The sequence below is a fragment of the Lithobates pipiens genome, unplaced genomic scaffold (genome assembly GCF_037356315.1).
Source record: "Lithobates pipiens isolate NorthernLeopardFrog02 unplaced genomic scaffold, aLitPip1_a1.2 Scaffold_13, whole genome shotgun sequence".
Taxonomy (NCBI): Eukaryota; Metazoa; Chordata; class Amphibia; order Anura; family Ranidae; genus Lithobates; species Lithobates pipiens.
Window position 1 is genome coordinate 85,655,952 of NW_027507718.1, and position 22,080 is coordinate 85,678,031.

General features: G+C 43.4%; 1 protein-coding gene across 2 annotated transcripts in view; it reads left to right on the forward strand.

Annotated features, from left to right (window-relative positions):
- The window catches only part of LOC143974151 (thioredoxin-like), a 32,142-nt gene that overhangs the window by 5,007 nt on the left and 5,055 nt on the right, over positions 1 to 22,080 (forward strand). The window contains exons 2-3 of one of the 2 annotated variants that reach the window (XM_077475266.1): positions 6,266 to 6,370; positions 18,334 to 18,393. In XM_077475266.1, the coding sequence (XP_077331392.1) occupies positions 6,266 to 6,370; positions 18,334 to 18,393 (165 nt within the window). The remainder of the gene's footprint in view (positions 1 to 6,265; positions 6,371 to 18,333; positions 18,394 to 22,080) is intronic. The other variant, XM_077475267.1, reaches the window with a different exon arrangement.

The following is a 22,080-nucleotide window of genomic DNA, read 5'->3' on the forward strand; positions in this document are numbered from 1 at the left end:
CTGGAATTTGACCCTCAATTGCAACATTCACCCAGGAAATCCCTTTATTGCAGAACAGGCATACTATATATCTTCTGCAATAAAGGGTTCCTACCTACCTTCTCTCAAGATGCTAAAGTCAATAGGCAGATGTCAGGCAGGTGGCTCTAGCTGGTGATTTTTGTCTGTCAACCTTATCACCAGTAGGAACTCTATGAGGCTGCTTGTTTTTCCCTATGGAATCGCTCCCTGTGTAGCTAAGGCAAGTAGATGTCACTACCATCACTCACAATCAAGATTCAGTAGTGTACAGGCATTTAAAAAAAATAAAAAATTAAGAGGCGGGGCCTCTGGATTGCAATATTTTGAAGTGGGCAGGCAGCTAAATGCATCGTTCATAGATGAGTCAGTTGCAGCTTGAAGTAAGATTTTGGTTGGGAGACACTGTCAATCAACAAGCCTGGGATGGGCAGGGGGTGTGGTCAGTAATCAGCCAATTGCAGATACAGACACACGGGGGGGGGGGGGGGGTTTACTAAAACCGGAGAGTGCAAGATCTGGTACAGCGCTGCATAGAAATCGTCTTCCGGGTTTTATTGTCAAAGCTTAATTGAACAAGCTGAAGTCAGAAGCTGATTGGCTACTGTGCACAGCTGCACCAGATTCTGAATGCACCAGTTTAAGTAAATCTCCCCCACCGTGCATTGACAAGGCATCCTGTGCTTCCAGAGAGCAAGCCCTGGGATGTAAACTGACTATGCAAGTATCAGTTGGCTTCTGTGCTTTGACTGAGCAATTTACTATAAGAAAGAAGCAGGGCTGACAGGATTAATCTGGCATTTGTTGTGAATGTAGTGATTGACAAAGAGATGAAGAAATGGACTGCTCATTGATTAAGCACAAGATGTATGTGTGAAAGGCGTCTACATGACCATAGTTTGGTGTCTTTGGTGTTATCTTTGTGAAACAAAATAAAAGGCAATCGGAAGTTCTGGATGTGCAGCCATTTCTTTCTTCTTTCCAAGTTTCCCACGGAGGCGGGCCAGGGCTAGCACTCTGCAAGATACTCCAATCAGCCTTATCTTTATACACCCCGAGCAGCGGTTCTTTTTCTTGTATACTTGGTTTTGACAGGTACCCGCTCCCACTTCTGAGTAATCTCACCGCGGCCCCCCTCTGGGCCATTTACACCACATTTGGCACCTTTTGGGGTGGGGGGGGGCGGGTACCTGTTTCCACTTCCGAATATCGCACTGCAGCACGATCACTTGGAATCATTCAGGAAGCGCAGCACACATGTGAAGTAGGGGACTGTTTTCTCTTACACGCAATGCCGGCGGTAGCACCCGAGAGCTAATGGAAACATCGGCTGGGGTGCCGACACCACTGGATTCAAGGACAGGCAAGTGTCCTAATACTAAAAGTCAGCAGCTACAGTATTTGTGGCTGCTGAATTTAAATTTTTTCATGGGGGTGGAGGGCTGGACCTCCTCTTTAAGCAAAGAAAAAAAAATTAACAAGTCTTTTACACTACCAGCAGGGTTTTGTTATGTGGCAGGGCTGTATAAATGTCAGGACTGGGAGGACAAAAATACACATTCTCAAGTAGTAGGGGTGCAACAGATCGTCACCGATCTGTGATCCGAATGGGTCACCCTGTTTGGATCGGCACACTCCGCTGCCTCAGGCTTAGGAAAGGCCGTGGCTTCAGCCTAGCTCTGGAGCAGCGGCCGTTTACAATGTGATCGATTAATCAAATGACGGAGCGATCACTTGTAAACAAACCGGCTTCTTCTCTCTCCCCTCTGTGTGCTGATTTGTACAGTGGAGGGGAGAGATCAGGTGGCAGCAGCGCTGTGGGCTGGATCTGTAGTGACCACAGCGCTGCTCTGTGACAATTGCAGTCACAGCCATCCCTCCAATAATCTGCCATACCCAGCCATACTCTGCAACACTCGAAGATACTCAGCCGTACCCAGCCATACTCCGCCAATATTACAGTGGGGGAAATGCCCATTACAGATTGTGACTCTGATCCGAGGACCGATCCGATCCGTGAGTTTTTTTGATCCTTTGCACCCCTGTCAGGTAGGCAAAACAGCATCTGTATTTGGCTGTGTGCTGGAGGTGAGCTTTTTCTACTTATTAGGCTGGGTTCACACTGGAGCGATGCGGGAAGGCAGCGAATCCGTGGCGTTTTCCCGCATCGCATGCCTCCCGCCGGCAGTTCACACTGCCCTATGTGGACTGCTGGGAGTGTCAGTGAAACGTTAATGACACCCCCAGATCAGTTCGCATATTGCAGTGCGATCTGCAAACTCGGACAGAAATCGGATCGCATGGTGTGAACACCCATGCGATCCGATTCTGCTGCGGACCACAAAAAGGGTCCCGTGCGAGTTTGCGGCGGGTGCGATGCAAATTCAGCCATACTATCTGTATGGCTGAACTCGCATCGCACAGAGATCAGATGTGATTTGTACTGCAGTGCAGTGCGAATCACATCCGGTTCTCGTAGCGGCTCCAGTGTGAACCCAGCCTTTATACACACACTCCCCCCCCCCCCCCCATTTCAAGCCACCCCTTTAGCTTTGAGAAAAGCCTTGTATTTCTGGGTATAGGTAACATGTGACCCTCCCTCCACCCTTCTACAGTTTAGCACTTAATTGTCATATGGAGTGGGAGGTGTGTGCTCAGTTCTTTTTTAAGTTGCTTAGCAGGTAAAGTCAACCGTGCTTGTGTGAGAAAAGTACAGGTTCTCTTTAAGTGTGCTGTTGATAGGACTTTGTTAGTTTTATTTATAGGTGGAGTATTTAAATTTTAAAATGGTTTAGAAGGGCCCTTTAATCTGACAGTTTTACATGGGCATGAGTCATTTTCTTTCCTCTTTAGGGCATGATTCATCTTTCCTCGTTATTCACATGACTAAAAGCATTCTGTAACCAAGTGACTAACTCATTACTCTAGATCTGATGATTTGCTAATCTTTGGCTCGGAAACATAGAGTATCTCCCATAAGTGAGTACACCCCTTGGAGCCGGTTCACACTGGGACGACTTGTCAGGCAACTTGGCCGCCTGACAGGTAGCGTCCCATTCTGTACACTGGAACCATTCTAATCGGAGCGACTCAAGTCCAACTTAGAAAAAGGTTCCTGTATGACTTTGGGGGCGACTTGAGGCAATTTGCATTGCCTTCTGTAGAGAAGTTGTTTTGCAAGTCACCGCTGCTGTCGTGTCCAGGTCGCCTGAGGCAGTCGTGCTGTAAGTCGTACTGCCTCAGTGTGAACCGACACTCACATTTTTGTAATTATTTTATTCTATCTTTTCATGTGACAACACTGAAGAAATTACACTTTGCTACAATGTAAAGTAGTGAGTGTACAGCTTGTATAACAGTGTAAAATTTGCTGTGCCCTCAAAATAACTCAACACACAGCGATTAATGTCTAAACTGCTGGCAACAAAAGTGAGTACACCTCTAAGTGAAAATGTCCGAATTGGGCCCAAAGTGTCAATATTTTGTGTGACCAACATTATTTTCCAGCACTGCTTTAATCCTCTTGGGCATGGAGTTCAGCAGAGCTTCACAGGTTGCCACTGGAGTCCTCTTCCACTCCTCCATGACGACATCACAGAGCTGGTGGATGTTAGAGACCTTGCGCTCTTCTATCTTCTATTTGAGGATACCCCACAGATGCTCAATAGGGTTTAGGTCTGGAGAAATGCTTAGCCAGTCCATCACCTTTGCCCTCAGCTTCTTTAGCAAAGTAGTGGTCGTCTTGGAGGTGTGTTTGGGGTCATTATCATGTTGGAATACTGCCTTGCAGCCCAGTCTACGAAGGGAGGTTTATCATGCTCTGCTTCAGTAAGTCACAGTACATGTTGGCATTCATGGTTCCCTTAATGAACTGCAACAGAAAAACACTACCAAAAAGGTCGGAGAGTGCTGCTCACCCCCAAAAACAGAAAATAGGACAGATTCCCCCACAGTGGGGTTTTTAGGCAGCAAGAAATAAATGTAAAGGAGTATTATATAAAAAAAAAAATCAATATTTATTAATATAAGAAAATATGGCACATTGGTTAAAACATGAGCTCCACTGGACAAATAATAAAAAATAGAACAAAATAAAGAAATGGGTGTACATATGCAGACAACAACTTCATACAGACACTGTACAGAATTGACCACAGTGGAGATATGACACTGACGCGTTTCAACCCAACATAGGGGTCTTCTTCAGAGGGGTGGTCTGCTATGGGAAGAGGATATCGTGAGTACATATATCAATTGATGCTTCTATATAATGTAGGTACCTAATACCATAATATAGTTACCCAATAGTGGACATCCAGAAAGATGAAGAGAACATTCCCAGTGGAGATCCCTCTTTAAAAATAGACCGCTTGTCTCTCCCCCCAACATGGGGTCCCGAAGCCCCCAGTTGCCGCCGCGTACCAGGGAAAAAGAGGAGGCGGAGTCCAATGATGTGGCTTGCGAGAGGTCACACTTATAACTCCCCTCCCATAGGCAATAAGGAAGGGAGTGCAAGCATCAGCAGCTGGAAAGTGGACAGGCCCTACCTACAGCAAGATTCCATGCAAATTTGCAATTAGCATCACATGCTCAAAATTGAATGGGCAGGCAACTACAGTGCATAACTATACTATGTGTGTGTGTGTGTTTGTGTATGTATGTATATATATATATATATATATATATATTATATATTTATTATACATGCCTGTATGTATTAAGCATAAAGGAAGGTATCCGGTAGTCCCAGGTGCCCAAGAGTGCTATTACTCACCCATAGTTTCTGTGTAGAACTGTGAGAAAGTGAGTGAAAAGGATTGAAAAAAAGTGTGAAAAGGACACACATCTGCAGAGCGACAAATGAGTGAAACCAACAATCAAAAGCCAGAAAAATCAAAACAAAAAGTGAACCGCAGTAACCAGACAACATGTGTTGAGGTTGAATTGAGTTGTTGATTAGACAGGAAATATTGAAAAAAGTGAAATAATGTATGCTCCAGTATACACAAGGGTGTGAAACAGAAAACTAGTGCAGCCCCAGACCAGGGCCGATCCTAGGGTCACAGATGCCTGGGTGCAGAAATATTTCTGGCGTCCCACATTGGCGTGGTTGTCTTATTAACCCCTCCCCTTTACAAATATTTCTATGGTAGTGACTCAAACATGCCTCCCATGATCTCTTAACAATAAACAAAATACAGAAAGATAATACACTAATCAGACCTGGAAAGGGTCTCTCTAGGAGGGCACAGTACAGTGGTTAGGAGAGTATATTCCAGGAGTGGGAGGTACAGTACAGGAGGAGGGTAAGCAGACACAGTACAGGGGGCAGGAGTGCCATGGTCCTAATTGACTGAGATGCAGGAGCTATTGGCTCCTGCTGCTGTCAGCCACAGCCAGGGGGCAGGGATGAGCCATGCCCTCTGTGTCTTATGGGCGCAGGGAGCTGGCTCAGGACCAAGCAAGCACATGTGCCCCCACAGCAGATGGCTTGCTATGGGGGCACTTGGCAAGGGAGGGAAAGGAGGGGTCCAGAGTTCGTTGAAAAGAGGCGGATCAGGGCTGCTCTGTGCAGAACTATTGCACAGGGCAGGTGAGTATGACATGTATGTGTTTTTTTTTTTTTTTTTTTTAAACCTTTTTCTTTTTTTCCTTTTACAATCACTTTAACAATCCTTTCGGTAAACTTTATTTTTTATTTATTTACTTTTATTTTTTTATGGGGGGGGGGGGGGGATGTACTCCTTTAGAATTGAGGCATGAGTCAGTGATAGTGACTATACACCACTTACTGATGCTACTGTGCTTATACGTGTACAAAAATATAATGAGCTTATGTGAATGTGCCCTTAGCAAGGCAGCCTATCTAGTGATGTTAGGCATAAAGGAAGACTCCAGGGAAAAAGTTTTTAAAATATGCTGTTTTTTTTTCCCAAGTAATTTTCGAGCAAAATATGTTGTGAAAATATAAAAATTGCATTGGCAGCGAAGTGGTAATATCCATAGACCTGCCTTCATATTGTATCATTACTGGTAAAATATATAATATTTGGATTTTTCACATAAAGTTATAAGGGTAGCACAGAATGTTTCCTTCATTAGTGAATACTATTTGAGCAAATATTTCTAATGCTTTCTAAATAGCGAGATGGTGATTGGTAAATGTACCATATGTACATGAAGATAATCCAAAAAAACCTGTTGATATTCTCAAATTTTTTTTATATATATATTTTATTCTCTCTAGGATGAGTTTAACAAAGTCTTGGCTGAGGCTGGACCCAAACTTGTTGTCGTAGATTTTACTGCTACATGGTGCGGACCATGCAAAATGATTGCACCTTTCTTTGAGGTAAGTTGCTCCGTGTGGGTTTTATATTTCATATCTTTCCACTTAAACGTGAACCTGTTATTCATTTTAACCTGCAGTCAGCATATGCCTGCTGTTACAGCTGCTAGAATGAAAAGCTTTTTTTTGTGTCTGTGTAATAAGTTCCACCTCCTTGCTAATGGCTAACTTATCCTGACCTTAAGGCTGGGTTCACACCATCTCCGCATCCAGTTCGCAATAGCAGGAGATTTTGACCGGCCCTCTATGGAGCCGGTTCACATATCTCCGCAGCAGGTCCGGTGCTTTTTGCAGAAAAATGCTGTGTGTCTTTTGGTCAAAATTCAGGCTGAAATCAGACCTGAAACGGTGAACCAGCAAGCACTGGACCCATGCTGTGAGCCACATGTGGCTCATATGTTAACCGAGCCTAAGTCTAAACATTACTGAAGGCCATCCTACTAATCAATAGGAGCACATTGATGGAAAAGATGCTGCCAGTTGTGTGGGGAAATTGGGAATCCTTCTTTTTTTTTTTTTGTCATAGCAGACACCTTGCTGTACCCCTTACTCATTCACATAGGGTGGGGGGCTGGGATCTGGGGGCCCCCTTATTAAAGGGGGCTCCCGGATTCCGATAAGCCCCCCGCCCGCAGACCCTGACAACCAATAGCCAGGTTTGTCGGGAAGAGGCCCTTGTCCTCATCAACATGGGGATAAGGTGCTTTTGGGTCCCAAAAGCACCCACCCTCCCCCCATGTTGAGGGCATGTGGCCTGACCCCCTCTCCAGACCGGCCAGGCAGCGTGCTTGGATAAGGGTCTGGTATGGATTTTGTGGGGAACCCCACACTGTTTTTTTCGGCATAGGGGGGTTCCCCTTAAAATCCATACCAGACCTAAGGGCCTGGTATGCTCCCGGAGGGGGAACCCATGCCGGGTTTTTATTTAAAATTTGGCGTGGAGTTCCTCCTTGAGAGCTGATTATTCTCTGATTGGCCACAGCCAAAGTCGCCTGGCCTGGGGCGACTTAAAGTCATGTTGTAAGTCGCCCCAAGTCATGTTATACATACCCAAGTCATGTCCAAGTTGCCTCCAAAAGTCACGCTGGAAGTCGTGTTGCCCCTGTGTGAATGGAGTCTAAGGGTTAATTATTTCTAAGGGATGAAGACACTGCAGCTTTTCTCTTCCAAACGTAGAAAGTGCACCAGCTGCTTAAAACTAATTAACCACTCCCATTCAGGACCAGCATCTAAAAGACAGTTACAATCCTTGCAATGTATGTTCACCACCCAGAGAGGGGTTTTTATTTTATTTTTTTATCCCTCAACAAGAGGAGTTGCTCTTTAGAATTGAAAGAACATCCTGTAGCTTCTGCTTGCACTGTTAATGGTGGTTTCCATGAGCTACAAGCTGGATTTTCACTCTTCCTCCAGCCCTACTTCCTGTCTTCTATGCCATCCTTGTCACTGTACAGGTTAGCAGACCTGCATGCAGCCTTTGCAGTTCTTCTGTAAAGGAAGGGAGTGTCGCCGCTCCAGGATGATCATCTAATAACAGGACTCTTCACCCAGTTAAAGAAGCCACAGGTGCCGACAATGTATGTAGCAATAAATGAAGTCTGGGCAGCCGTACTCCGAAAAAAGCCTTTTATTCAAAAAACACTCTGATGCGTTTCACGTTACACACAGTGCTTAATCATAGCTATGATTAAGCACTGTGTGTAGTTTGAAACGCGTCAGTTTCTTGTTCTGCTGTGACATGCAATTTTGGATTTCGTGATTTATTTATTTTTATTTATTTTTTTTATTTTTTTTAATAAAAGGCTTTTTTATGAGTGCTGCTGTCCAGAACCATTCTTAATTTCAGTTCTTCTGCAAAGGCTGAAAGATGTCTGAGACTGTATGTAAAGTTTTCAATTATTACAAAATCTCTCAGCTGAAGACAAGCAAATCCTGGAATACAGTTCAAGTAACACTATATAGTACTTTTCAATGCAGTTCTCAAACAAGATAAATATGCATTCTGCCACCAGGGGACACTGCAGGGCAAAGGCTCCAGTTTAGTTTTCCTACAGTTGGGCAAACTGTACCACCTACAGTTTGGGTGATTGTTGGAGTACAGTAGAGCAGCGGTTCTCAACCTCAGTCCTCAAGTTCCCCCAACAGGCCATGTTTTGCAGGTTTTCCTTTATCTTGCACAGGTGCTTTAAATCGGAGTCAATGGCTTGGTATTTTAGACAGTTATTTTATGTAAGAGAAATTCCCAAAGCATGGCCTGTTGGGGATACTTGAGGACTGAGGTTGAGAACCACTGCAGTAGATGGTTTCTGTCCTCTTAGGCCTTGATAGGTAAGAGGATAAATTTGTCAATTTTTAAATTTTTTATTTTATTTTTTATTTGAAGATTTGTCACAGGTACAATGAAAAGACAACTTCTCAGTAAATTAAAGCTTATAAGGTACAGCCAAAACTGTGTATGCTATTGCGAAAGATTGAAAGAAGCAATTAAATACGATAAGAAATACAAAACATTTGTACCTACATGTATAGAACCCATCAAGCAGGTTGTGCTGAAGGCAAGCTTGTTTGAGGGGGGATATCCCCAAATTACCAGGTAGATCTATTACGTTGTAGAGGGAAGTCTAACCCGGGGTAGATAACAGACCATATATTTATTTGTCTAGTTTTCTCTTTATAACTTTTAAAACCTTTATATGATTCCTATTAATGTTTCCCTATAGTCTGGTCAGTGAATTGTTTTTTTTTCTTTTCCTCCTTTCAGTATATAGAGTTTGGAAACATTTCCACAGGGAGATATAAAAAAAAATATATATTTTGGGAGCCTGGAAAGCATTACACCAGCAATCAGCAGATCGCTGACAGTCTGCAGGAGATCTGCATGCCGTCAGTGTGAGTTGTCTGCCCCATACATTGTACATTCAGGCAGTTTCACATTGACAGGAAGGCTCAACAGCACCGTGGTAGTTCATAGCAAGATACGAGCCGACAGCCGCAAAGGGTCTTGTAGTTCATTCATACACAGAGCTCTGCAAATGACCGACATAGTGTTTTAAAAACGTGGCAGCTAGTACAGGAGCCTCTTCCGTGCTGCTGTCACAGGGATAGAGAGTTGCAGGCATCATCCTGGTACAACCACTTAAAGTCAAGCGATGTACCGATATGTCGATTGACGCCAAGTGGTTAAAGAGGTTGTAAACTTCTGGGAAAAAAAAAACCTGCAAGACAAAGGCATAATGAACTAGTATGCATTGCATACTAGCTCATTATGAAATGCTTACCTTAGAATGATGCCCTCCAGTGCTGCCCACACTCTGCTTACATGGCCAACATCTTCAGGGTTCGCTGGCTCCGGCGCCATGATTGGCCAGAGTCGCAATTACATCACTCCGGCGCATGTGTGCGGGTACCGCCAGTCACGGCACGGGGCCTGAAGAGACGGCACAAGCGGACCGTTCCTTCAATGCGCAACAGAGCATATGCAGAGCAGGGTGAGACAGTGTATTACCAGATTTTAAACAATTTCCTGACCATAGTTCCACTTTAACATATACAGTCCTCATTGTTCCATTTGTAATTTTTAAAAGAAGTGAAATTCTAAAAAGCAAGTTTAATTTATTTACTGAATAAGCTGTACTTTCATTTCAAGCATAATACTTTTATATACATTGCATCTCATGTTCCCAGTGTAACCAACTACTTTCAATTTGTAAAACTACTTCACACTGAATTATTTATTTATTTATTTATTCCCCAAAATTTCAAAATCTTTTTTATTTTATTTATGGCTTTGAAATTTCTGGAAATTTTACATACCTACCCTAGAAACGTTGTCAGTACAGGGAACTTGGATGCCAGAGGAATTCCCATCTCCCAATTGACATTGGCTCCAAGTGATTTGATTGCCCCAACAATGCCCACAATGACTGGTGGGTCATCTGATCAAGATCCAATCAGACAACGGCAGTGGCATACAACAACCATCAGGGAGGAACCAGAAGTCTTGTCGCAGCAAGAGTCAGAAAGACTCCCTATCCTAGGCAGGATCGTGGTAGGCATACTACTTCAGCTGTCCGTGCCTTAATCCGAGGGAATGGATGCCCTCAGAACCAGGAACCAGGGCTCCAGGTTCCAACAACAAACTGAACAGGTTTGTCTTCAGACGAATAGATCCTTTTGGCAGAAGTAGTGAATGCTCTGGCAGCTCATGGGATCACTTTAGTCTGATCTATACTTTTTCTCCTGTCTGCTCCACCTGATTGAGATGGAAGGCATTCCGGTGATCCTTACAGCTCTAGATTAGGCACTCCTGGCATATGCCCTGTGGGCCCAGACCTTCTGTCGCATAAACCAGTCTACCATCCTGTTTGGTAGCTGGTCTTAACAGCGTGGCTATTTTAAAGTGACTGTAAAGGTCGATTTTAATTTTTTAAAGGGTAACTCCACTTTTGTGTGGGGGAAAAAAAAAAATATGGCTTATACAATTGCAGCACAAGTCATATTGTAATTGAATGTTATTAAAAATGACCTTTCCTTTTCAAACTGCAATACTGTGATTTTCTGTAATATGCAGTGCAATATGGCTACCTACAGGTGTTCTTTATACAGAATGTTTACAGAACGCCCCCCAGATATGTCACTTCCTACTTGGCTTACTGACTTTCCCAGATACAAGTCGGAAAGCTTAGGCATCTTCCAAAAACATAAAAAGAATCGACATACACACATCCTTAGGAGTGACCTCTCCAATAGTTTAATAGTATAAATCCATATAAAATAATCAGCATGAAGACCCAAAAGATCCCTCCCCCAGATTCCCTCACCCATCTCCCTCCTCCCATAAAAAAAAAAAAAAATCACAATCCAAAGTCCCCTAACCAACAGGCATCCCCTGCAACAAAAATGCAATTTTTTGGTGAGATACTCCCAATAGAAAACCACGTCTAAATGGATGCAGACTACAAACTTTAGGGATATTGAAAATACACCTGATCCCTGTGCCCTATGGATTATTCTTTTACGACAAAAATAAGAATGCAGGTACAGCTATTATAAATTAGTTCACTATAGTATACAATGTGGCTAATGAAAAAAATCACACACTAACAGCGCTCAATGTATAAATCTAAAACATTTCTCTGACCTCACCTGTAGGTCATAGAGAGTGAAATGTTAAAATTTTTTAAAATAAGTGATCTAACTTAACGCCACTAATCACATTATAAGCATTACACTTATCATATGCTTGCAAAAGTCCATAATTGAAGGTGATAGCGGTAGAAGTGTCAGCAAAGAGGTGCCATCCACCGTAGAGATCTATTTCAGTCACAAGAAGTAACAGTCCTACACCATCACCGTATCTACCTTTGTGCAATCCTTCATGGCTTACCAGAACAGTACTGCAAACAGGCTTTGTATGTTAGGTCTTTCAATCTCTCTGCTCCTCCAGGTCTCTTTACTCATCCACACACCAACAAAATCTCATTGAGCGTCAACATGCAAGGATACACAAGGGATCTGATATAGTGTTATACTCTTTATTGCACTTATACCTTCCCCCCTTACAAATTGCGCTTACATCAACATAAGATAAAATCACGCCCTCTGAAGATGTAAGCATGAAACGTGTCAGGGCGTGGCCACGCAAGGTATATGGTCGGTAGCAGCGAACTATTCCCGAGACTCATCCAGCGGATCGTATAGAGGAAAAATCGATCGTTGGTGAGATTGTCGTTATGCTGAGCTGACATGCTGTTTATGCTGATTTTATCTTTATGCTGATGTAAGCGCAATTTTTTTTTCCAGTCATTAAAAAAAATAAATGTGGGGGGTGGGGGGGGGTGTCGTGGGGCACCTGAAAAAGCCTCATCTGCAATCCCAATGTGGAAGACTGATTGCTTTTACACTGGGGCGCTGCACTCGCTGGACATCTAAAAAAAAGTCCTGCAAGCAGCCTCTTTGAGACGCTTTAGGCCCCTTTCACACATTTCATTTCATCCATCTGTTTGCGGATGAAATACGGACATACATGCATTCCTATGGGATAGCGGGTGTCTGTGGATGAACATCCACAGACACCCCCTATTGTCCGCCTCCGCAATTGTCTGATTCTGCAGAAGGAGGAAAATCCTATTTTTCTATCCGTCTGCAGAGCGGATCGGATGAACACGGACAGACGGTCCGTGCTCATCCGATCCCCATAGAGGAGAGCGGAGAGCTGACAGGGCGGTCCCTGCACAGTGTGCAGAAACCGCCCTGTCCGCCGTCGACAACGGAGCGATCCCCGATGAGCGAGCGGATCATTACTGATCCTCCCCGTGTGAAAGGGGCCTAAGGAGCGGTGTAATCAATGGGGTAGAGGTGCTGTGCGGGCGCTTTTAACCCTTTATTCGGCCACTAGTGGCTCGCTAGTGCCCAAAAAGCGCCGATAAAACTAGCGCCACTTTACCGCCGAAGCTCAGACGCTTTGTGGGAGTTTTTTTTTTTTTTTTTGAAATGTGACTTTTTTTCTATTTTATTTTAACTTTTGTTTTTGGGGTGGTCTTTGGTGAGATATCAGAGGTCTAAACAGACCCCCCCCCCCCCCCCCATCTCTTTTGAGACAGAGAAAGGGACTGAAGATAGTGCCTTTTTTTTCTCTGTATCAGTTTACTTGAATAAATAAGAATCTGTATAGAGATTCCATTCATTCAGAGAATGACAGAATGATACATTGGGGGTTATTTATGAAAGGAAAATCCACTTTGCACTGAAAGTGCACTTGCCTTATTCGCAGTTACATTATATCAGCTGTCAGTGGGCACATAGCAGAGATCAATAGTGATCGCTGCATGTGCCCTCTCTTCTACTGGGGGGATCTTAGTAAACAGATACTTAGCCCCAACTTCACACCCACCTGTACCGCTCCCCCAGTCGCGATCGCCAGCCTGACAGATCATAGGAGATCTGTGCAGGGAGAAGCTGCATGCGGAGGGAGGGAAAGAGATGCTGCTCGGAGTGGCCGTGGGTTGGGGGGGTGAGGGTGATCTGACTGGCGGGGGCACACATCTGGAGCCCTCAAGCCCCACGCAGCACCTGAAGCCGGTGGGTATGGAAGAGGAGGCATGCCGGCTAATGATGGAGAGGGGGAAATTAGGTCCATACACCGCGCTGACCTGGCCACCTGTGGACACTTCCGTACGGTGTAGGGACCTGGCAGCGAAAGGGTTAAAGTGTTACTAAAGTACATTTTTTTTTTTTTTTAATTAAGATTACAAACCTGTTATACTCACCTGCTCTGTGCAGTGGTATTGCACAGAGTGGCCCCAATCCTCTTAGGTCCCCCCAAAGCAATCCTGGTACCTCCACTTCATTGTGTGTCCCCATAACAAGCCGCTTGCTATGGAGGTACACAGTGTCTGCATGCTCCCGAGCTGTGTCTATGGAGCTGCGCTTCATAGCCCTTGTACACACGGTCCGAGAATCCGTCGGAATGTGTCCTATCGGACTGTGTCGTCGGATAATCCGACTGTGTGTGGTATGCATCGGACTGATTCCATCGGAATATCCGTCGGACCCAATTTTCCAACATGTTGGAAATATTTCCCGACCAACTGGGCCGATCGGACATACTCCGATCATGTGTAGAGAATTTTCATCGGACCAAGTGCCACGCATGCTCAGATCAAATTCCTACATCAAAGCTATTGGCTACTAGCCTGAATGTAGTCCCATCGTAACGAAATTACGTCATCACGTTCTGAAAGATCTGATTTTTTCGCCAACTTTGTCCGACCGTGTGTATGCAACAGTTTCAGACAAGATCTGATGGACAAAATCCGACGGATTTGGTTGTGGAAATCTCTGACCGTGTGTACAGGGGCTTAGACTTGCACAGTGGGACTTGGCCCTGCCCCCCCCCCCACTTCCTCCTCACTGCATTTGACTGACAACAGCAGGAGTCAATGGCTCCTGCTGCTGCTCGAGTGCTATGTGAAGAGGGGAGAAGAGATGCAGCCTTGTACAGCATTGGATCTATTCTCCCCTCTCTAACCCCTTCACACAGGGAGTGGGGAGGACAGAGGAATAGAAAACATTTTTACCTATTAAAGTATCGCTTTTAAGGTAAAAAAATGTTTATGCTTTTAGAAGCACTTTAAAGCTCAAGCCTTGAGGGATAGAGGCCTTCCAGAATTGGTTATTCCTACAAAGCTAAAAGCTAGGAAAATCCACTTTCACAAAAGCTGACCATTATTCATGTGAAGACTTTCACTCCAAAAGATATTCCGTGGGGTGGATCCTGACCTTTTTATAATGGGCTTGAAATTGGCCCGAAGCACCATCAAGGATCAAATCTCAATGTTACGTTTTTATGTTCCAGTGATCGCTAGCCTCCCATTCTTTGATTAGGACTTTAATACAGGGTCCCTCATATGTGACTTGCCTATGTCTCTGTGGGATTTGAATTTGGATTTCTTGGCACTTCAAACGCTACCTTTTTGAACCTATCAAGGATATTATTACTCACAAGTTTGCCTTGTTGCTTTGTGGGGGTGTCTGAATTGGTGTCTGTAAAGAACCTTTTCTGCTGTTAAATTGGGGACAAGGTAGTGTTAAGGCCTAGAACGTCTTTTCTTAAGGTGAATTCAATTTTTCACCTCAATCAGGATATTCTACTTCCATCTCTTTCCGACTCTAGTACATCAGAAGGAGATTTACCTTAATTGTGTGGATGTAGTTGTGTTATGAGTCTTAAGATATGTTGGTATTGCGCTGCCCCTATATTAAATAACCCTCCGAGGGTGATAAGTATAATGCCTAGTTACATAAATCAATAGTGTAATATAAAAAAATATATATATATATATATGTGTCTACTGAATAATATCAAAAAGTGCAAAGTGCTACATTAAATAAAATAAAATAGACACACCACAGAGGTGATAGAATCCAAATAAATGAAAATCAAGTGAACAAAGGTAAGTAACTAAAAACAGTCTATTAAAAAATTACTATTTTGATAAAGTGCAGAGAAAATGCAAAAAAAAAAAGTAAACGTACTACAGAGTCAATTGAAAACCTCCACGGAAACACAACTGCTTCAATTGAGTGCAAAGCCAAAAAACAGTGAATTGATCATAAAGTGCCAAGTGCGTCTTAGAAATGTGCAAATAAGTAAACACTCTCCAGAGGTGATATAAGTGAACCACCCTAATAATAAACAAATGATATACAAGAAAATAAGAGAGTATACCTAGACCAAAAAGAGGGTACCCTCTCCTGATCACATGGAAATAAACTTTAGAATTAAACAAAAAATATATATAGTAGTAAACGCACTACAGAGCCGGCTGTAACATACGTTATATCAGAATGAATCCAGCCTCTATAGATTAAATATACATATTGAAATCCATCAAAAAAAAAAAAAGATATAAATATTCCAGTCTATAAATAAACAACAGTCTCCTTTAAGTGCAAGTGCTTTGTGCAAACTTGTGCAAATTCAACTGAGGTGTGGATCTCACAGTGCTTAATCCTGTTGTGATCACACTTTAGTGGGCAGTGGCCCCTTACCTATAGCAAGGAGGGATTCCCATAGAGGTATATAGATTTCTTTATATGTCTTCTCTCCTGGTTAATTCGGTCACCTTCTGCTTTAAATTTTATTCTTATTGCTCCATAGGACCCAATAGATTAATAGAGAGGGAATACCATAGTGTAGTATTTCACAAATAGCATTTATTAAACATTTTCATACACAGGGTACTCACACATTAATAGATAGAAAAAAAGCCTTTTTCTAGTAATCAGCAGAAAGTGCATCCACAGTCAGCTTCCTTCCCGTCCCTACGCGTGACATCAAATCACGTGACTTCATCAGGGGATGCACTTTCTGCTGATTACTAGAAAAAGTTTTTTTTCTATCTATTAATGTGTGAGTACCCTGTGTATGAAAATTTTTAATAAATGCTATTTGTGAAATACTACACTATGGTATTCCCTCTCTATTAATCTATTGGGTCCTATGGAGCAATAAGAATAAAATACCCTTCAACTATTTAATAGAATTTGGAAAGAATAAAACCCTCATAACTTAATTTTTTTTTTTTTATTGGTTTTCAAGAAAAGACAATACAGAAAAAAATTAACACATACACCAACAATGGTCTTGTGTTTTATCATTATAATCCCTCATATACACTAGAAAGTTAAAAACTGCTGTAAACCCCCCCAAAACAATGCTTGTGTTTTTTGTTTTGTTTTTTGCCGGCATTTAGCAGTGTTTAATCTACATTTAGTAGCTGCAGCATTAAGGAGCAAGGCCGCCGGTGTCCTTAACAACCAGTGAACACTGCGTCCTTAATGAATGAGTCATCAGCTGTCAGCAGACTTCCCCGCTGACAACTGAATATAAAAAAAACATTGCTAGCAGTCCTTTTTTTATTTTATTTTTTTAAAACCGCGTGGGGTCCCCCCTAGAATCCATAACAGACCCAAGTCTGGTATGGATTTTGAGGGGATCCACCATGCCAAAATAAAAAAAATGGGATGGGATCCCCCCAAAATCCATCCCAGACCCTTATCTGAGCATGCAGCCTGGCAGGCTAGGAAAGGGGGAGGGGGTTGGGGACGAGCGAGTGCACCCCATACCAAGCCACATGCCCTCAACATGGAGGGGGGGGTGCTTTGGGCCAGGGGTGGCAAGGGCCTCTTCCCTACAACCCTGGGTGGGGGTCCCAAAGGGCATGGTATGGATTGGGGGCGGGGGGGAGGCTGTTTCCCCCCCCCCCCATCTTCTGAAAGCCTATGCCACTAAAAGCTCCTAAAAATCCTAGTGTGCATGTACACATAAAATAACATAGAGAGGCGTTTTGAAGCCTTAAAAAAAAACACCTGGCACTGCTAAAAGCTGCAGTAAAAAAGGCCTAAAGCAATAATAACATGGATAAAGCTTGTTTCGGGTACAGTAGATTAAATCATACGCGGTATCATCAAAGGCCCAAGTTTACAGGTATCAGTGGCTCTGTTGGCTTCCCCCTCACTTACTGTAGTGCTGAAAACAGTTTACCAGAAAGGAAGTGAGAGAACATCTGCAAGACAGAGATGGTAACAAAAAGCTGACAGAGGTTCTAATGTATTTCTGTCTCCCTGATCTCTTCTTTTTTTTCCCCCCCTTATTTCTTTTCTGGTAAAACACTTGCCATTGGAACAGTAGGTGTGGGGAAGTCTCTCTAACAGAGCCAAAATAAGCTCTAATCCTTATCTACTTTTTCTAAAATAAATTTGTTTTGGCTGGACATAAACTTAAATGATACCTATAACTATACTGTCTTTTCTATAAAGGAGTAGCCTTGTAGAAGGATTTTATTTTTTAAACTGGGGCCCTCTACCTGCTATTATCTCTTTTCTAGATGTCTGAAAATGGGATCTGTATGCACAGTGAACCGCCATAGAGAATAATTGCTATCACAGACATAAGCGCAAGTGCTATGCCATTCTTCCTCTCTGGGGCTGCCATGTAAAACCTTTAGTGTTTACTAGTAAAACTGCAGTTTTTATATTGTATAAATGCACTATACTGGTTGTTTGTCTTTTCTTTCTTCTTTAGGCTAGGTTCACATCTGTGCGGGTGAACTGCTGCGTGAACACACCTGTTCCTGCAGTCGCAACCACTTGCACAGAAAAACACTGAAGCGATGTGCTGGTGCCATCACGCACAATGGAAATCGCACACGCACTGGGATCCACACTGCACTTGTGGTTCCCGTGCGGGCTGCAATTTCTGAAATGCTCCAGCGACCATTTTCCCTGCTTTTCAGGAGGCACGTCAAACCATTCAAATGAATAGACTACCATGCCCACCCAAAATGTGGTCCGCAGAGCCGCACAGGCGTGAACCTAGCTTGTACCACATTATATACATACTGAAAGAATCAAACTAATGGCACAACATTCTTTTCTTTGTCTCTACTGTCTGTTTTTTTTAGGAATTGAGTAAAAATCACCCAGAAGCTGTGTTCATTAAGGTGGATGTGGACGATGCACAGGTAAAGCAGCTCTAGCCTTGAGCCTCTGAAATAACTCTTCTGGGAGGGCCCACTTTGTCTTTTTTTTTTTTTATTTATTTATTTTTTTTTTTTATAATACTATAGTAATTGAATGATCAGCATGCATTTTATTGTATCAACTGGGGCCGAAACAACTAATCACTTATGAAAATTTTCATAATAAATTAATCGCCAGGCCAATTAGTTGGCCTGCAGCAGAATGCATTATTTGTTTATATATCAGGAAATACAGTGCAGCACACATACAGCTCCGTACACTGTCCATACATGTCAGTAAGTGCCTGAGAAATTGTGAATGTATGAGGAGCAGTGCCTCATGGGACATGTAGTCCTGGGCAGGAAGTGAGTGGTTCTAAAGGCAGACGTTTTTTTTTTTACCTTGCTACATAGGGGCACTCTACACTATACTTTGCAGCTTGCTATTGAGGCACGCTGAAGGCAGGAGGAGACAGACGCATTGGTGGGGGACCCCATAAAAGGGGAATCAGAGCTGCTCTGTGCAAAACCATCACACAGAGAAGGTAAGTATAATATGTTTGTCTAAGAAAAAAAACTACTTTAAAGTGGAAGTCCCGCAATTTATTTATTTATTTATTTATTTTTAAAAAGCAGCAGCTACAAATACTGCAGCTGCGGACCTGTCTCAGGGTCCAGCAATGTGGGCACCCAAGGCCGAATCGGTCCTCGGTTCCCTACTGCGCATGTGCAAGTCGCACAGCGCAATCCGAATGGTCCCTGCTGTCTCTGGGACTTGTGTCTTCTTTTCTGCTACTTTTGAATTTTTCCATCACTGTCGTAGAAAACGAACTTCAATTTAACCCCACTAACAATTAGAAACTCAAACAGGCGTTCTTAAAGCGAGATTCCACCCTAAAGTGGAACCTCCGCTGATCGGATCCCTCCCCCCCTCCGGTGTCACAATTGACAGCTTTCAGGGGGGAGGGGTGGAGATACCTGTCAAAGACAGGTATTTTCACCCACTTCCGGGCATAGACTCCCGTGGGAGTCTACGCCATTTCCTGCCCTGCCGCGCTGTCTGCTAGGACACACACGGGTCCCAGTGACAGCGCGGAGATTTCCTATTGCGCGGCGCGGCTCTCGCATGTGCAGTAGGGAACCGGGAAGTGAAGCCGATTCGCTTCACTTCCTGATTCCCTCACCTAGAATGGTGACTGCAGCAGCCGAGAGCCGAGCGATCGATCGGCCTCGGCTGCCGGCATCGCTGGAACCCGGGACAGGTGAGTGTCCATTTATTAAAAGTCAGCAGCTGTAGTATTTATAGCTGCTGGCTTTTAATAATTTTTTTTTTTTTTTGGTGGAATCCCTCTTTAACCGCTTGCCGACCAGCCGGCATTGGTTATATTCGGCTCCCCTGCGCAAATCGTCATTGCTGTACGGCGGCTGCTTTAAGGCGTATAGGAGCTCCCGCTGAAGTGGTGTCAATGTAAACAGTCAGATCTCCGTTCTGACAATTGCGCGGTCCTGCAACGTTGTACCTAAACAAAATTGATGTCCCTTTTTTTCCACAAATAGAGCTATCTTTTGGTGGTATTTGATCACCTCTGTGGTAAATGAACCCCAATATTTTTTACTTTTTGCTATAATAAATATCCTCAAAAATAAGAAAACAAAACATGTTCATCAGTTTAGGCAAATATGTATTGCTCTACATATTTTTGGTAAAAAATAAATAATTTGTAAGCGTATATTGGTTTGTGCAAAAGTTATAGCATCCACAAAATAGGGGATAGATGTATGGCATTTTTATTATTTTTTTTTTCCCCCCAGTAATGGTGCCGATCTACAATTTTTAGCGGGACTGCGATATTGCGGTTGACAGATCAGACAGTGACACTTTTTTGGGACCACTGACAATTATAGAGCGATCAATGCTAAAAATAGCCACTGATTAATGTATAAATGTCACTGGCAGGGAAGGGGTTAACACTAGGTGCAAGAGGTTAAATGTGTTCCTTGCTAGGTGTTTCTAACTGTGGGAAGATGGGACTTACTAGAGGAGGAGACAGATCACTGTTCCTAATTACTAGGAACAGCAGACCTGTCTCCTCCTTGCATGGCAAGATATTGCATATTGCTGCATCTAGACTCTACCTAATGGTGTTAGTATCTGGTGTTTTACTTTGCCAGTAGGGTATTGGATTTCCTTCCTATGAAGACTTGGTCAAGTCGGGCTCAGTCTGCCTATGTTCATTGGGAGTGCAGACCTTGCTGAGCTTCCTGAAGATCCCAACTCTCCAGATCTCCGCACTGGAACCATTTCACTGTTTGGAGTACCTGAGCCTAATTCTAGTCTCCCTCCTGTTTCGGGGATCTTCCTTCCAGTCCCAGACCCATAATTTCTGCTTTTGAGCTTTGACCTAATAAACAAGCATTTTGCATGTGTGTTGGGGGGGTTGAATGTGGTCCTCTTTGACAGTCCCATATCCTATTGTTCACTCCAGACTATTGCCATTCACCATTTTGGCTACGTGGAGCCATGCGCTGCAATCTCTGGATATTCAGCAGGACCAGGCTTATCTTGGAATTTAGCATGGATGCAGACAGAATTCCTTCTAATACCTTGTTTGGTGCTCTCTACAAACGCCAGCCCCTACTGCTGGAGAGGTGTCTTTGGTGCCTTCTCAGTACATAAGTCTTCATTGAAAACTTGTCTCCTGATCAGTGTTCCAGAAAAGGTGCTTTGGTTATCCCTTTATTGCTGGACCTTTCATTTGTGCAGTCACCCAATGTGGATTCCATCGGAGTATGCCACTGTGGTGACTTACATTGACCATCAGGGAATATTCTGATGGTTCACACAGTACAAGGCAGTGATCTGCTTCTCATATGATCTGGGTAGGATTTCCCCACTTCAGCCCTGGCTTGCACTCTTCCCTGGCATGGTAACTTTGCAGGTATACCATTTCAGTTTCCCCTCTTCAGCCCTAACCACCACACTCTTCCCTGGTGTGATAACTTGGCAGGTATGCTTCAGTTGTCATCATCTGGACTCTGAAGCCTGGTCCTTCCTCTGAGAGGCTTTAAAACTTTTTGGGTGGTGAATGCCGAGAATGTGGCCCTCCAAACCCCTGGATTTGGCTAAGAACTGCACTGGATTGTCTCCAGTCCCAGGGAGGCATAGTCTTTGCAGTAGATGCTCTGAATCTATGGGTTCAGTTGACCATAAACAATGTTCTTGTGGGTCAGGGACTAACCTCTTGTAGTGTGCTTTTGCTTGGTGCATAACCAAGGTTAAAGACTAAAGATTCAGTTTCCTGTACTATACTCCAATGAAAGGATTTTACTGAGAAGTAAAAAAATTAAATTATCAACAAAAATGCTTTAAATATAAATATGCTTCTAAATAAATTGTATTCAGAATGCAGTTGGAAGTTCTTTTTTGACCTGATTCAAGCAGGTTTTGCATTCCCATAAATTATTCTTATAGGAATTTAAAACCGATTTAACCTCCCTGGCGGTATCCCCCAGCGTGACTCGGGTTTGGTTTTACTTGTAGAATCGGTAACCCCGAGTCACGCTCAGGGTAACATTGCAGGCAAGATCACGGCATCCTGACTTCCTGGTTCGGTTCTCTGCGAGCAGCAGCAGCGCACGGGAGCGAAACTGGGCGGGAATTTCAAAAAGTGAACACAACACAAACACATA